This window comes from Brachyistius frenatus, unplaced genomic scaffold, assembly GCF_029030835.1.
Source record: "Brachyistius frenatus isolate BFR_SWC_R1_liver_20210118 unplaced genomic scaffold, ASM2903083v1 Contig_359, whole genome shotgun sequence".
In the NCBI taxonomy this organism is placed as follows: domain Eukaryota; kingdom Metazoa; phylum Chordata; class Actinopteri; family Embiotocidae; genus Brachyistius; species Brachyistius frenatus.
The window spans coordinates 1-13,856 of NW_027210958.1; the positions used below are offsets into that span (position 1 = coordinate 1).

Sequence of the window (13,856 nt, forward strand, 5' to 3'; positions counted from 1 at the left end):
GAACACATTTTATTTTTATCCTATGTAGAAGTTTTTCAATTCAAACTCCAGTCTTTTTTTAGCTCCAGTGAGAACGATGAAGCTGCCAAATTGATTTATGGGTTTATTTTTGAGATGGTGAGTCATTGCTGGTGTGTTTAATTCATGTCACGTGTGGTTCCTGCAGGTGTGGTAGGTCAGCATGTTCCGGAGTAACAGTCCCCTCGGCAGCTACGCCGGATCCATCCAGTCCAAGTATGACTTTAATGCGGTTTGTTGATCAGTAGATTGATTGTTTCATTCATTAAAAGATGATTGGTGTCTCTGTTGTGACAGCAGTTACTCTACGACAGATGAGACGGCGTCGCAGCTGTCCGGTCTGTCCAGGCAGAGTGCAAAGTCACTTTACTGTAAGTTAACACTGATTACAGCTGTCCAGTTTTCATTTGTGAATTATTCAATTATCCTGATTTATTATAGCCGTGCGTTATGTGTCCACAGTGCAGAGGAAGGCGTACGCAGCGTCCATAAACAAGAAGATGAACAAGTTCCAGTACAGAGTGGAGGTGAAGTATCAGAAGCTTATCTTTAACACGTCACCGGGTCTGATGAGTCCTCTGTGTGTTCGTGTTCATGTGTGTGTGTGTGTGTTCGTATGTGTTCATGTGTGTGTGTGTGTTCGTGTGTGTTCATGTCTGTGTGTGTTCATGTGTGTGTATGTGTGTTTTATTTGCTGTGTGTGTGTTATTTGCTGTGTGTGTTGATGTGTGTGTGTGTTATTTGCTGTGTGTGTTGATGTGTGTGTGTGTGTTTTATTTGCTGTGTGTGTTGATGTGTGTGTGTGTTTTATTTGCTGTGTGTGTTATTTGCTGTGTGTTTGTGTGTGTGTGTGTTGATGTGTGTGTGTGTGTGTGTGTGTGTGTGTGTTGATGTGTGTGTGTGTTTTATTTGCTGTGTGTGTTGATGTGTGTGTGTGTTTTATTTGCTGTGTGTTGATGTGTGTGTGTGTTTTATTTGCTGTGTGTGTTGATGTGTGTGTGTGTTTTATTTGCTGTGTGTGTTGATGTGTGTGTGTGTGTTTTATTTGCTGTGTGTTTGTGTGTGTGTGTGTGTGTGTTTGTGTGTGTGTGTGTGTGTGTGTGTGTGTCGATGTGTGTGTGTTTGTGTGTGTGTGTGTGTGTGTGTGTGTGTGTGTGATGTGTGTGTGTGTGTGTGTGTGTGTGTGTGTGTGTGTGTGTTGATGTGTGTGTGTGTGTGTGTGTGTGTGTGTGTGTGTGTGTGTGTGTGTGTGTGTGATGTGTGTGTGTGTGTGTGTGTGTGTGTGTGTGTGTGTGTGTGTGTGTGTGTGTGTGTGTTGATGTGTGTGTGTGTTTTATTTGCTGTGTGTGTTATTTGTGTGTGTGTGTGTGTTGATGTGTGTGTGTGTGTGTGTTGATGTGTGTGTGTGTGTGTTGATGTGTGTGTGTGTGTGTGTTGATGTGTGTATGTGTGTGTGTGTGTTGATGTGTGTGTGTGTGTGTGTGTGTGTGTTAATGTGTGTGTGTGTGTGTGTGTGTCGATGTGTGTGTGTGTGTTGATGTGTGTGTGTGTGTGTGTGTGTGTGTGTGTGATGTGTGTGTGTGTGTGTGTGTGTGTGTGTGTGTGTGTGTGTGTGTGTGTGTGTGTGTGTGTGTGTGTGTGTGATGTGTGTGTGTGTGTTGATGTGTGTGTGTGTGTGTGTGTGTGTGATGTGTGTGTGTGTGTGTGTGTGTGTGTGTGTGTGTGTGTGTGTGTGTGTGTGTGTGTGTGTGTGTGTGTGTGTGTGTGTGTGTGTGTGTGTGTGTGTGTGTGTGTGTGTGTGTGTGTGTGTGTGTGTGTTGATGTGTGTGTGTGTGTGTGTGTGTGTGTGTTGTGTGTGTGTGTGTGTGTTGTGTGTGTGTGTGTGTTAATGTGTGTGTGTGTGTTTTATTTGCTGTGTGTGTTGATGTGTGTGTGTGTTTTATTTGCTGTGTGTTTGTGTGTGTGTTGATGTGTGTGTGTGTGTGTGTGTTGATGTGTGTATGTGTGTGTGTGTGTTGATGTGTGTGTGTGTTTGTGTGTCGATGTGTGTGTGTGTGTGTGTGTGTGTGTGTGTGTGTGTGTGTGTGTGTGTGTGTGTGTGTGTGTGTGTGTGTGTGTGTGTGTGTGTGTGTGTGTGTGTGTGTGTGTGTGTGTGTGTGTGTGTGTGTGTGTGTGTGTGTGTGTGTGTGTGTGTGTGTGTGTGTGTGTGTGTGTGTGTGTGTGTGTGTGTGTTGATGTGTGTGTTCTTTGCTGTGTGCTGCAGCACCTGTTCACCTGTGATCTGGATGGGAAGGGTCTGAGAACGTTGTCGGACTGCGTGCAGCGCCTGCAGCTGCTGGACCAGATGTGCAGTGTGTGGGGTCAGAGCATGCTGCTGGAGGCGCGCGGCGCCCACCTGCTGCTCACAGACGTAGAAACCAAGGTGAGCAGGAAGCGTTGATGTCTGCGCCTCCGTCCGTCCCGACTCTCCGGCTGCTCTGACGGTGCGTCTGCTGCGTGTCCGCAGGAGGAGCTGGAGTCCGTCGCCATCGCCGACGTCCAGGAGCTGAAGGCCGTGCTGGACGTCGGCGTGTACAACTCCCTGCTGATGGTGTCGGTTCGGCCGGAGAGAAGACACACCGCCACCGTCTTCATGTTCCAGTGTGAGAGCGTCAGGGTGAGGACGAGCCCGGGGAGACATGTGGATGTCATCTCTGAGGGCGGAGTCACAGTTTGTTGTTGTTTACAGGCTGATTACGTTCAGAGGGATCTGTCACGACTGCTGTCACGCAGGAGGGAGGACTTAGGACTCAGGTACCGGAAACACAGCTTGGACACACTTCCTTCTTTCTGAAAAATAGTCTTATTGTGAAGCACGTTGATACTTCATTCATTCATTCATTCATTCATTCATTCATTCATTCATTCTTGTAATTTAGGGCACGATGCTCACATGACACGTGTGAAGATTTGATGTAGCTTCACCTTTGAGTAATGCAACCTGTGTCTGGTATTTAAAGGTCAAATATTATTATCTGAGACCCGGATGTCCTCCGTTATTTATTTTACGTCGGCAGACTTTAAGCTTCATAGATTTCCTCTCACATTTTTAAAGCAGCGCTGCAGAACCAACGGTGGAACCCTTCCATGAAGAACCTGAAGACCCGGCAGTCCACCCGGTTCTACAGTGGAGCAGTCCGGACTACGGTGAGGCTCAGCACACACACACACACACACGCACACACGCACACGCACGCACACACGCACACACACACACACACACACGCACACACACACACACACACGCGCGCGCACACACACACACACACACACGCACACACACACACACGCACAGCTGACTGATTATGACCTCATACTCACCTGTAGTTGTTGTGTGTCTAGAGGAGGATAATGTACAGGTGCCTGAGCTGGTTCCTCAGGAGGAGGAGGAAGAAGAGGAAGAAGAAGCTCTACCTCCACCTCCGAGAAAGGAGGTTCCATCACCACAGCCCTCCAACCATGAAGAAGAACCCTCCCCTCCTCTTCCTCGCCCGTACACAGAGATGGACAGGAATGTGGTGAGTGTCCTTCATAAACGAGGCTGCAAACACCTGCAACGTATTTTATTTCTGCACATTTGAAACGGGAATCATTTTTTTTTATTTGTATTTCTTTACAGGATATTCTGAATCATATTTTTAGCGACGTAGAAATCTTCGTGGGAAAAATCGCTGCAGTCGAAGCAAAAAATACAAAGAAGAAGAAGAAGAAGAAAAAGAAAAAAGAGAAAGGTAAATGTAAAAACTGAAGACAGACACACACCACATGTGGTCTGTGTACATGCCTATTTATGTTGTATATTGTATTTAGAAAATGGGTTTTTCTTTAAAAAATCATATATTGTGATGTGTAAATCTTTTTCCAGCCGTGGAGGGGATGCCGCCTGCAGAAGAATTTGCAGAGTGTTTCCATAAAATCAAATTTGGTTTCAACCTTCTGGTTTGTGTTTTTATTTCCATTTATTATATTTATTACATTCCCACACTGTCATCAGGCTCCGTGTGCTTCCTGTTCACTCTGTAACGTTCAGTTGTGTGTTTTATTTTGAAAGGGCGAGCTCAATGGAAAGATCAATAACCCCAGCGCTCCCGACCTCGTCCACTCCCTGTTCTCCATGTTAGTGCTCGTAAGTGACTCTAGAATTTTATAGTTTTCGTTTTTAAAATCTCTCATCGCTGTTAAAATGTCAAAAACACATTTATAATCTCATTTCATCAAATATGAAACATTTTAATATGAAGTTTTGTCATTTATTTTGAAAAGCAACGGATTATTTTTAATACATTTTTAACACTTTTCTTCAAATCTTAATGTTCATCCAGTGACTCCTCCTTTCCCCTCCAGGTGACGCCTCACTGCCCCGACGATCTGCCGCCGACCATCGTGGCTCCGCTGCTGTCGCCGCTGTCCATCCGTCTCATGAGTGAGGAGGCGTCCTCGGAGGAGGACCTGCTGTGGCAGACGCTGGGAGACGCCTGGAACATCCCCAGGTACAAAAGAAAAAACTCACTGAGACCCAAAGCTCATCACAACTCTGCTCGATTTATGAACAATTTAGTGTCTGGTTGATATTCAGGTGTGATTTCTGACAATATTTCCAGCACCCAGTGGCCAGAGGACGATGAGGACATCCCGACCTACACGCTGGAGTTCTTTGATGGCTGGCAGCCTCCGGAGGTCATGGCAGCTCCTCCACCCGGAGGAGGGACGGCAGCTCCTCCACCCAGAGGAGGGAATCCATCCAGGGCACCTGTGAGCAGACAGGAGAGTCCACAACCTGCACCTGACCAGGTAAACCTTCACAGTCAGAAGGGCGGTTTGTGAGCATCATAAAGAGATCAAAAATGAAAAAACTCCATTTTCTCTGCACAGACTCCTTCCAAATGGATGCCACCACCTCGCCCTCAGAAATCACGGTATTTTAATGCATGTGAACTCTAATTCTGTGTAATTTTCAAACCTGAAAGTTCAACATTTGAATTATTTGTACGTGTTTTCCAGCTCAGGTCAGACGGTTCTGCGACTCATGCGCGTAAAGTCTGACTTCGTTTCACGAAACCATCGAGAGCTCACCGTCAGGAAAGGAGAAACAGTGGAGGTGAGTCTCAGCGTCACTCAGGAGCTCCTTCTGCTGGTTTATTCCATCATATCAGGAACTGAAGCCACCCAAATAAAAAGCCGCGCCGTTCTTGTGGATCGTCGGTAGTTCTGTTCTTTGTCCCTCTGCAGCTGCTGGACATGTCGAAGCGGTGGTGGAAGGTGAGGAACGGACGAGAGGAGGAAGGCTTCGTACCCAATAACGTCCTGGAGGGTGATGACGAGCAGAGTGACGAGGTGGTTACCACGACAACATCACATACTGCATTTCTGTATCCTCAGACCTTCTGACAAAAATCATATTAAATAAAGTTGTGTTGAGAGTTGAGAAAATGGATCCGAATAATCACAAAATGGAAGCTTTATTTAAACTTCATCGTCTGCAGTCCTTTTATTCTCAGATTTTCATCTTTACATTAAACTAACATCACTCCTTTTTTTTTTTACAATTTCATTTCCAAAGCTGACGGTGATGCCTCCTGTCCTCACGAAGAAGTCCAAGCCAGCAGAAGTGAAAGCCTGGCTCGAAGACAAGGGCTTCAGTAAAATGTAAGTACAGCTAGCTTCACATCTGGTATTAAATTAATACAGACAATAATTGTATTTATTTATTGAACTTTATAAATCCAGCTGAAATCTTTTTGTTTTGTGTTTTAGTCATAAATAAATGTGATCATCTATGAACTTATTATTTTTGATCATCTTTAAGTAACAGATGTAGATCTCTGACTGATGACTGAAATAACATGATCAGCTCCTTTATAATATGTTCTGTTTGTCCTCCCTGTGATGGACGGACAGAAGCATTCAGAGGCAGAAACAAGAGTCAAATAATAAGATGATAAAAACACCTTTTTAGATTGTAAATCTGCAGAATGCATCCGTCAACTGAAGCATCGTGTTCTTAACTTAAAGGGACATTCAACTAACTGGAAATTAAATTCTGTTTGTTCTGTTGATTGTGTTTCTGCCTCGACTCATCCGACACACGATGCAGTTGGGTTCAGTAACTCGTGAATTAACAGATGAATGTTCCCGATGTCCTGCAGCACTGTGCGATGTCTCGGCGTGCTGAGCGGCTCGATGCTTCTGGGGATGTCCAGAGAGGAGCTGAAGACGGTGTGTCCCGAGGACGGAGGACGAGTCTTCTTCCAGTTACAAGCAGTGAGGTCCACCATGACTGTAAGTGGCTTCATATAAGATTTTATTAGAGTCACGCTGATGGACGCTGAAGTATCCCCCCCCCCATCCTATTTTAACACTTCAGGCTGCCAGTTAAGAGACATCGAGGAGGACAGAAGAAGAGGACGTTTTCTTGGACCAGAACTTTCAGCTAATATTAAGGAATAAAGGAATAAACTTCACATACATGTGTATTTAGTCTCCTTTGGAATCAAGAAATATGCTGTTTATTCAGTCTCTCCAGGAAATCCCAATAGTTAACACAAATTCAAACAATGTTTGTGGCGGCCTGCAATTTGGTAAAATGCGCCGAATTCTTTTGAGCCCAAGTTCAATAAATAAATAAAAAAGATAAGAAGTAAAATATTTCTGTGATGTGCAGCAGGATTAAAAAAAAAAAATCTAAATTCTTTTTACTTTTCTAATTTCCGCAATTCTTTTGCAAAAAACTCACTTAAAACTCCACAAACTACGTCACGATTATTTTTTAAATCCACCATTAAATCAACACATTTTTGATCAAAACATCACAGAAGGTCCTGGAGGGACTGAATACTGTCTGAGATAACATAATGTACATTAGTAAAGGTTCAACACGTAATCAAATCAGCACATTATAGAATTAAGTGTAAATGAATATAAATGAGAGCAATTCGTCGATCTGTATGTGGAATAATAATACTATTGAATTCTGTAATAACAAAACAGGAGCCTAAACTCTGGTGACTGTGAGCTGTAAATAAAAGTCTGATACAAGTTTAGTGAGTTAACATGCTTTATTTTAATTGGTTGTTCAGACGTTACATGTGAGCCGGCTGTCCATCGCAGGCAATAATACCGCTGCACATCCATGGACATGAAAATGAATAAGAGTGACCTGACTATGAACAGAAATAGATGCGTTTAAAAATAAACGTAATGCACAGAAACATATGAATGTGAACATGATGATTTACAGAGTGTGAATGTGTGAACACGTGACGTCTGAGTGAACTTTGTGTTTCTGCTCAGAGGAAACTCAACAGTTTCTTCATGTCTTCTCAGCTGTTTGTGTTCTCTGAGATTCATCCGTTTAATCAGAAATATTCCACAACAACTTGATTTTAAAATAGATTTTTAAGCTCCGCCCAAACTCGGCGTACGCTGCTGTGATTGGTTGTTTCGTTGTCAGTCAACTAGTCTCCAACCTTCCCACAATGTGGCGCTTCATGAAGGTGGAAAACAAATTTGAAGACAACTTGTGCTACAGGAAATTGTAATTTTACAATTTTCTGATTTTCCAAACTATGAATTGTTGAGTTTAGCTGTAGATGCTGAGCACAATGTTGTGCTGCAGAAGAAGAGAGATCAGTATTGGTGAGGTAGGGTGAATGGATGGAGAAGGTTCAGGTCGTTACAGCAGAGTACACCAATACTTTTCATGTTTACAGTAAAAAATGTGTCATCAACAAGATGATTGTTAAACATTGAAATCAATAAAAGGCCAATAATGAAGTGAATCTGACAGACGGAGAAGATTTCAATCCATCAGGAGTTCGGCTCAAATGAAAACATTTTCACACAGAACGGCTGGAGACGAGTCTTTTCATGGATGGACTGTGTGTGTGTGTGTGTGTGTGTGTGTGTGTGTGTGTGTGTGCGTGTGTGTGTGTGCGTGTGTGTGTGCGTGCGTGTGTGCGTGCGTGCGTGTGTGTGTGTGTGTGTGTGTGTGTGTGTGTGTGTGTGTGTGTGTGTGCGTGTGTGCGTGCGTGTGCGTGTGTGTGTGTGCGTGCGTGCCTAAGATCTTTAATCTGTCTACTGTGGACGTTATATTTGTGCTTGAAAAAAATGAGTTGCCAGAAATAACGAAACGAAAACAGCTGTTGTGATATTGAAGATAGTAAAACGTGTCCTACTTAGTAAAAATAATAAAACCTTATTTAGATAATACTAATCCACAATGGTCTACAGAAAGAAAAGTGAGTGTTAAATCTTAACATGAGTACATCATGAATATAAAATTTCTTATCTCTATATTGCCTTTAAAAAAATACACTTTATACATAACATCCGACAATCACACGTAGAAGCTACTTTATGTGTTCGTCATGAACAAAGATTGTTTCCCATCTTTTATTCTAATCATCTATAAAGCAAACACGTACCATAGATGTCATAATACTTCAGATATTTATGTAACTTTTCTGATTAATTCTCTGATAATAAACTTCATTTGTATTTATATTCTCGACTGTTTATCTAGAATGCTCACAGTTGGATGGGAGGTCGGAGGTCAGAGGTCAGAGCGCGTGATCACGTGATGAGTGTGTTGCTGCGGTCGTGTTCACCGTGTAGAAGAGTCCGTGTCTTGTGGTATTCACCACGTCAGAACTCTACATTTTCTAGACGCCTCGAGTTCACGAGTTGTGATGTTTGTTCAGAGTTCAGAAGTCGAGAATACCACAAGAGGGCGCCGGCCGCTCACACGGACTCTTCTCTGAACACGCAGCATGTGATACCAAAATCTGACGCCTGCTTTAACCAGGTTAAAAACAAAATGCTACAGGAACCATGCAACGGTCGGAACCATGTCCCAGCATGGTCGGCGTGATTTCTACAGTTGAAGTCTGTTTGCTTCATTACAAACAGAAGAATTAAAAGCTGGTCGGCAGCCCTGAATTCATTAAGATGCTTTACATTACAGCTTGCTGTAAACAACTCATTCTCTCCTGCCGTCCGTTATCTCATGCAGGCATGCAAGAAAGAAAAAGCAGAGACAGATTAACTTTTCTCCTCGGAGGTAAACGCTACGTCACACCGAGCATGCGGCTGGTGCGTTCAGTTCCATCGAGGTGGAGGTCGGACCGGCACGGAGACGTGCTGCGTACCGACGCAGGAAACAAGAAGCGACGTGTGCTGCAGGGATTCAGAGGGAAACCGGACATGCAGTGCTCAAAGCTACAAATGAAAAGGCACTGTGAAGTCTTGGCTTGGTCGGTGCATATGTACAGTGCACTGCATGCAAGGGGAACCCCTCCAGGACTGTCTGCTTGAAGGAATGAGAGGGATCGGGGCCCTCATGGCCTCACAGTGAGGGGACGCTGAGAGTTTAGCCACATTTATTTGTGCTGTGATTAAAACCTACAACGCACGCCTGTCTGTTATATCTCCTCGAACACAAAAATATACCGTCAAACCAAAATCACTTTCTGTTTCATCTGCAGCTAAAGTCTGCTTGGAGGAATGTTTGCAGTGAACCACAGACAGTCAGCTGTTCTCTTCACCTGAGGCCCAGCGAGGCTTTCCTCTCTGAGCTCATTACAATCACGGAAGAACCATTCGAAATTAACGATTTCAAACCTCATCAGGCTCCACAGATTAAAACGGGACTCCTGACAGACACACTGCAGTATGATGTTTTTATGACATTTCGACGACTTACTATAGTATAACTTTTTATGATATTTTGGACAACATGCTATAGTATGATGTTTTTATGACATCGTGACGACACGCTATAGCATGACTTTTTTTTTTTTCTTCATATTTTGGACAACATGCTATACTGTGATGTTTTTATGAAATTTTTTGACAATATTCGTAAAGCTATATTAGGTCCTCCAAAATGTCATGAAATGTCTGTATAGTATGTCATCCGAAAAGCCATTCAAAACAATCATGTTATTCTAATATAACTGCATCTATAGTCATTCAGTGTCGTGGAATAAAGGTGATGATTAAACAGCATGGCTGCAGAGCGGAAGGGAAGCGACGCTGAGAAGAGGTTTAATAAAGTTGAATTGTGCTAGTTGTGAGTGCATCTACTCACTACTGCTGGCTATGTGCTGCAGTATTTCTGGTGACAACACATCACTGAAAACATCACAGGGATCCTCAGATGGGTTTGGCAGGACAAACACATTTCCCTGCTGCTCGTTCAGTGAAAACCCTGACGCTTATCCCTGCAAACCTTCATGATGACTGAGACGCAACGGAAATAGAGGCTGTCGCTTCAAAACATCTGGGGAAACTTAAAAATAAAATGATGTACGGTAGTTGTTTTTTTCGGTGATCAGACAGCTCTGTGTTCTTGGTTGTTTGGTAGCTGTTAGCTGTCAGAGTGTGTGTGTGTGGTGCCTCGACAGTGACGGTTGGTGTTTATACTGTAAATAGAACCTCTTCAGTGACGTGCTGAGTGGACTGCAGGGTCGGGGATCTCTGGGATGAGACCAGGTGATGTCAGCGCTGTCCGGGCAGAGGACCCATGGTCAGAGAGTCCTCCTCGTCGATAGTGTCCAGCTCCTCAGTGCGCACGGCGTGGATGATGAGATGAAGCTCCTCGGTGAGCGTCTCGCTGCGGTACCCCACGCGGATGTCAGGGACGTTAGTACGCCGTATGTCGTTGCTCTCAGGACCCTCCTTCAAATAACTGGGGCCCAACCAGTAGCTCTTGGCCTGAATGGAAACACAAGCAAATATGATATAAAAGTCACACTATAGCATGTCGTCTATAATATGATAAAAAAAAGTCACTTTCAAAAGCTACGTTAATGAGATTCTGAATCGCAGCAACATTTGCTCCTCTCACCATCAAAACAAACTGCTGCTAGCTAGCCAGAACAACAGGAAGTGACGGGGTTTGTAGGAAATGTGGTCTCATCCTGGGCATGAGGAACATCCTAATGTTAATGTTGAGTGTATGAAACCTGACACACAAATACATGAACACAGAAATAAACTAGTGTTTTACCTTGTGTGAAAATCCACTCATGAGGACGCTGTTTCTCGCCAGCTCACACATGTCACAGGAGCTCAGCTTCCACACTTGAGTTGCAATACTGTACTCCTCCATCAGGGGCTCCTGGGAGCAACAAGCACACGTCACACACCAGGAAACAAACCATTTCCACTCCTGATATTGTCACGTGTACTTTAAATGCTGACCTTGGTGAAGTGGAACTGCAGAGGGTCGTCGGTGGACAGAGACACCATGAGGCCTCGGGACAGATACTCCGGCAGCGGGTTGCGGTGGTAACTGAGGAACAGGCTGTTGTTGCTCAGGGGGGACATGGCGATGCCAATTTGAGCCAGATAGTAAAGATACTGCAGCACAGGGGCCTGAGACACATCACAGAGACGGGAAGACACAAGACAGAGACAGAAGAACCAGTAAACAGCTGCAGAGACATGTAGACAGGAGTATTCTGTTCACACTCTTTATTAACAACAAAACGGATCCACGAGTTCATCGCAACATCTGCAAAAATAATTTATTTCCAAACTAGCACTCAAATGCATTCTCAATGTTAAAAATCCATTCGTATGTATTATCTCATGGCGGCGTCTTCTGCGAACCGTCCACTGTGTGGCGCTCTGACCTTTCGGAGCAGCAGCCCGTGGGAGATGTTCTCTGACAGCATGAAACCAGACACCAGGTGGTGGATGGGTCCGGCTTCGCCACAGTGAGGTCGCAGCACGAAGGTGTGGAAGCCTCGCCGCCTGCATCAGACAACCAGCAGAGAATCGTTCAGTTTAAACCAGCAGATCAGTGAGAGGTCGGATCAACTGGAGTTAAAGATGCTGATTCATCATGAATGTCCTCGTGTACCTGCGCAGGTGGTTGAGCGCCGTCATGTTGGCGTAGGTGTAGTAGAGGTAGTAGGAGTAGGGCGGGTTGTCCTCTTCGGTCCAGTCCACCGGCAGCGGACTGTCCAGGTTGAAGATGTGTTGCTCTGGTTTGGACTCGTCGTCCACGCTGTCGAAGCCGACCACCTGTGAACACGTAAAAGAGCAGACTGACTGGGCGTCTCTGAGCGGGACGTCCGGGACACCGTGGATGTGCTGCGACGGGACACTCACGTGCTGCAGGAAGAGATGCAGCTCCGGGTGGCTGCCCGGGTCCACGGTCACTTCAAACAGAGGCATGAAGATGTTCTCCAACATCTCCTGGAAATTAGCCAGCTGCTTCTTGGTGTGGTACACATCGCTGGAGAGGAGGATTACACAGGAAGCACAGAAAGTACAACTAGTTCAAAAGTGTTATATTATATATTTATATACATATATATATATATATATATATATATATATATATATCTCGTTCATTTAAAGTCTACGAGATGAATTCTGCACATTTCAGCTTGGAGATAAAACAAAGTAGGAGGAGCTCTTACAATAGACGGGGCACCTGGATGAGCCATCGCACGTTGTGCGAGTACACTCGGTGTTTGACGGCCCACAGGGCCAGCTTGTCCCACTCGTCTCTGGAGCGTCCGTAGATGGACAGACGCAGCTCGGAGTTCTGGTACTTACTCTCCTCCAGGTCGAACAACACCTCCTGGACATGAAGACAGTGGAGACACAGAGGGGTCAGAGAGTGGGACAATCCTTTAGATGAGGAGAACCCTCATGAATGATGTCACACCTTGACTATGTGTGCAAAGTATTTTCCTTCGATGTGGTTGTCGGTCTTGATGAAGATCTCTCTGAGGATGGACTCTCCGATCGGGTTGTATTTGGCGTTGAACTTGTCAAACCGATGAAACGTGTTTCGGTCCTGATGAGAAAAAAGAAACGAGTCAAATCTAATTTTTATTAAAACCAAATGTCTTGAAATAAAATCCCCTGAAACACGACCACGTCTCACCGCGTGCATGTCGAGTGTGTCGACACTCAGGTCGAAGGCCGTCAGGTTCATGGTCTCGAAAACCTCCTTGAGCGTCTGGCCGCGGCCGCGCTCGATGTGGACGATCTCCTCGGGGTATTTCTTCATGGCTCTCTTGATGAATCGCAGCAGGTGCTTCTGGTTCATGCAGGACGATGCGTGGATGTGTGTGTCCACCTGGAGGAGCGGCAGAACAACACCAGCACAGCTCACTATTATCAGACTGTTGCAGTGCGATGAGTGAGTTTAAAGAGGAATCAAATGAATTCCCAGAAGGATCAGTACAACTTTATTAATGTTATTCAAACCACTCTCATGCAGATATTTACGTCACAGTATTTGAAGAGCAGCAGTGCAATCACAGATTTCCTCAAGGCGTTCCTGAGATATGGCTTAAAAAGTGGGAAACAGATAGGAACTCATGGTGACCTTGACCTTTGACCTTTGACCACCAAAATCGGTTGATTGTTGGCACCAAGTTAAAGTTTCTGCCAAGTTTGAAGAAATTCCCTCGAGGTGTTCCTGAGATATCGAGTTCACAAGAACTGACGGACAGACGGACAACCGTAAACATACAGTAACTCCTCCAGCTGAAACTGTCAGCAGAGCGGACGCATTAAAAGCTGAGTCAGCATATCAGAGATCGATCAGCCGGTCGACGTCTTACCTTTCGGATGTTGTAGAAGTCTCTGTGAGGAACCTTCTTCTGCGCTGCCAGCTCCTTCATCTCGTTCAGGAGGACGTGCATCTGGAACTTGGAGCTGAGGTACTGCAGGCGGCGGTAGCAGAAGGACTTCCTGCAGACAGGAGACGGGGACATGTCTCCTTTAGACACTGAGCCGGAGAAATACAGACACCTGTCCAACGATGGCCTTAA

At 44.9% G+C, this 13,856-nt stretch overlaps 2 protein-coding genes across 5 annotated transcripts in view; one reads left to right on the top strand and one right to left on the bottom strand.

Moving 5' to 3' along the window:
- The first annotated feature begins 181 nt into the window (after positions 1 to 181).
- On the top strand, positions 182 to 6,433 carry eps8l3a (EPS8 signaling adaptor L3a). The gene is made up of 19 exons (XM_069724061.1): positions 182 to 234; positions 316 to 389; positions 481 to 545; positions 2,282 to 2,440; positions 2,525 to 2,674; positions 2,747 to 2,811; positions 3,113 to 3,204; positions 3,400 to 3,575; positions 3,677 to 3,794; positions 3,923 to 3,996; positions 4,109 to 4,183; positions 4,402 to 4,547; positions 4,659 to 4,848; positions 4,930 to 4,973; positions 5,059 to 5,155; positions 5,287 to 5,391; positions 5,618 to 5,703; positions 6,204 to 6,336; positions 6,422 to 6,433. Exons 1-19 carry the CDS (start codon positions 182 to 184, stop codon positions 6,431 to 6,433), a joined length of 1,914 nt encoding a protein of 637 aa, XP_069580162.1.
- A 666-nt stretch (positions 6,434 to 7,099) lies between these two features.
- LOC138636170 (AMP deaminase 2-like) overlaps positions 7,100 to 13,856 on the bottom strand; it is a 30,404-nt gene continuing 23,647 nt past the window's right edge. For all 4 annotated transcript variants that reach the window (XM_069724045.1, XM_069724044.1, XM_069724047.1 and 1 more), the window contains 10 exons: positions 13,647 to 13,776; positions 12,962 to 13,156; positions 12,740 to 12,871; positions 12,489 to 12,652; positions 12,175 to 12,301; positions 11,924 to 12,087; positions 11,694 to 11,814; positions 11,260 to 11,433; positions 11,066 to 11,176; positions 7,100 to 10,770 (listed from right to left, as the gene is read on the bottom strand). In XM_069724045.1, the coding sequence (XP_069580146.1) occupies positions 10,555 to 10,770; positions 11,066 to 11,176; positions 11,260 to 11,433; positions 11,694 to 11,814; positions 11,924 to 12,087; positions 12,175 to 12,301; positions 12,489 to 12,652; positions 12,740 to 12,871; positions 12,962 to 13,156; positions 13,647 to 13,776 (1,534 nt within the window). In that variant the 3' untranslated portion in view covers positions 7,100 to 10,554. The remainder of the gene's footprint in view (positions 10,771 to 11,065; positions 11,177 to 11,259; positions 11,434 to 11,693; positions 11,815 to 11,923; positions 12,088 to 12,174; positions 12,302 to 12,488; positions 12,653 to 12,739; positions 12,872 to 12,961; positions 13,157 to 13,646; positions 13,777 to 13,856) is intronic.

What these genes read in the sequence shown, in the direction of transcription:
- eps8l3a (XM_069724061.1), top strand. Translation starts at nt 182, where the DNA reads ATGTTCCGGAGTAACAGTCCCCTCGGCAGCTACGCCGGATCCATCCAG. An exon ending in AATTTGGTTTCAACCTTCTG is followed by an intron (nt 3,997 to 4,108) that starts GTTTGTGTTTTT and finishes TTATTTTGAAAG; the next exon opens with GGCGAGCTCAATGGAAAGAT. An exon ending in ATGACGAGCAGAGTGACGAG is followed by an intron (nt 5,392 to 5,617) that starts GTGGTTACCACG and finishes TCATTTCCAAAG; the next exon opens with CTGACGGTGATGCCTCCTGT.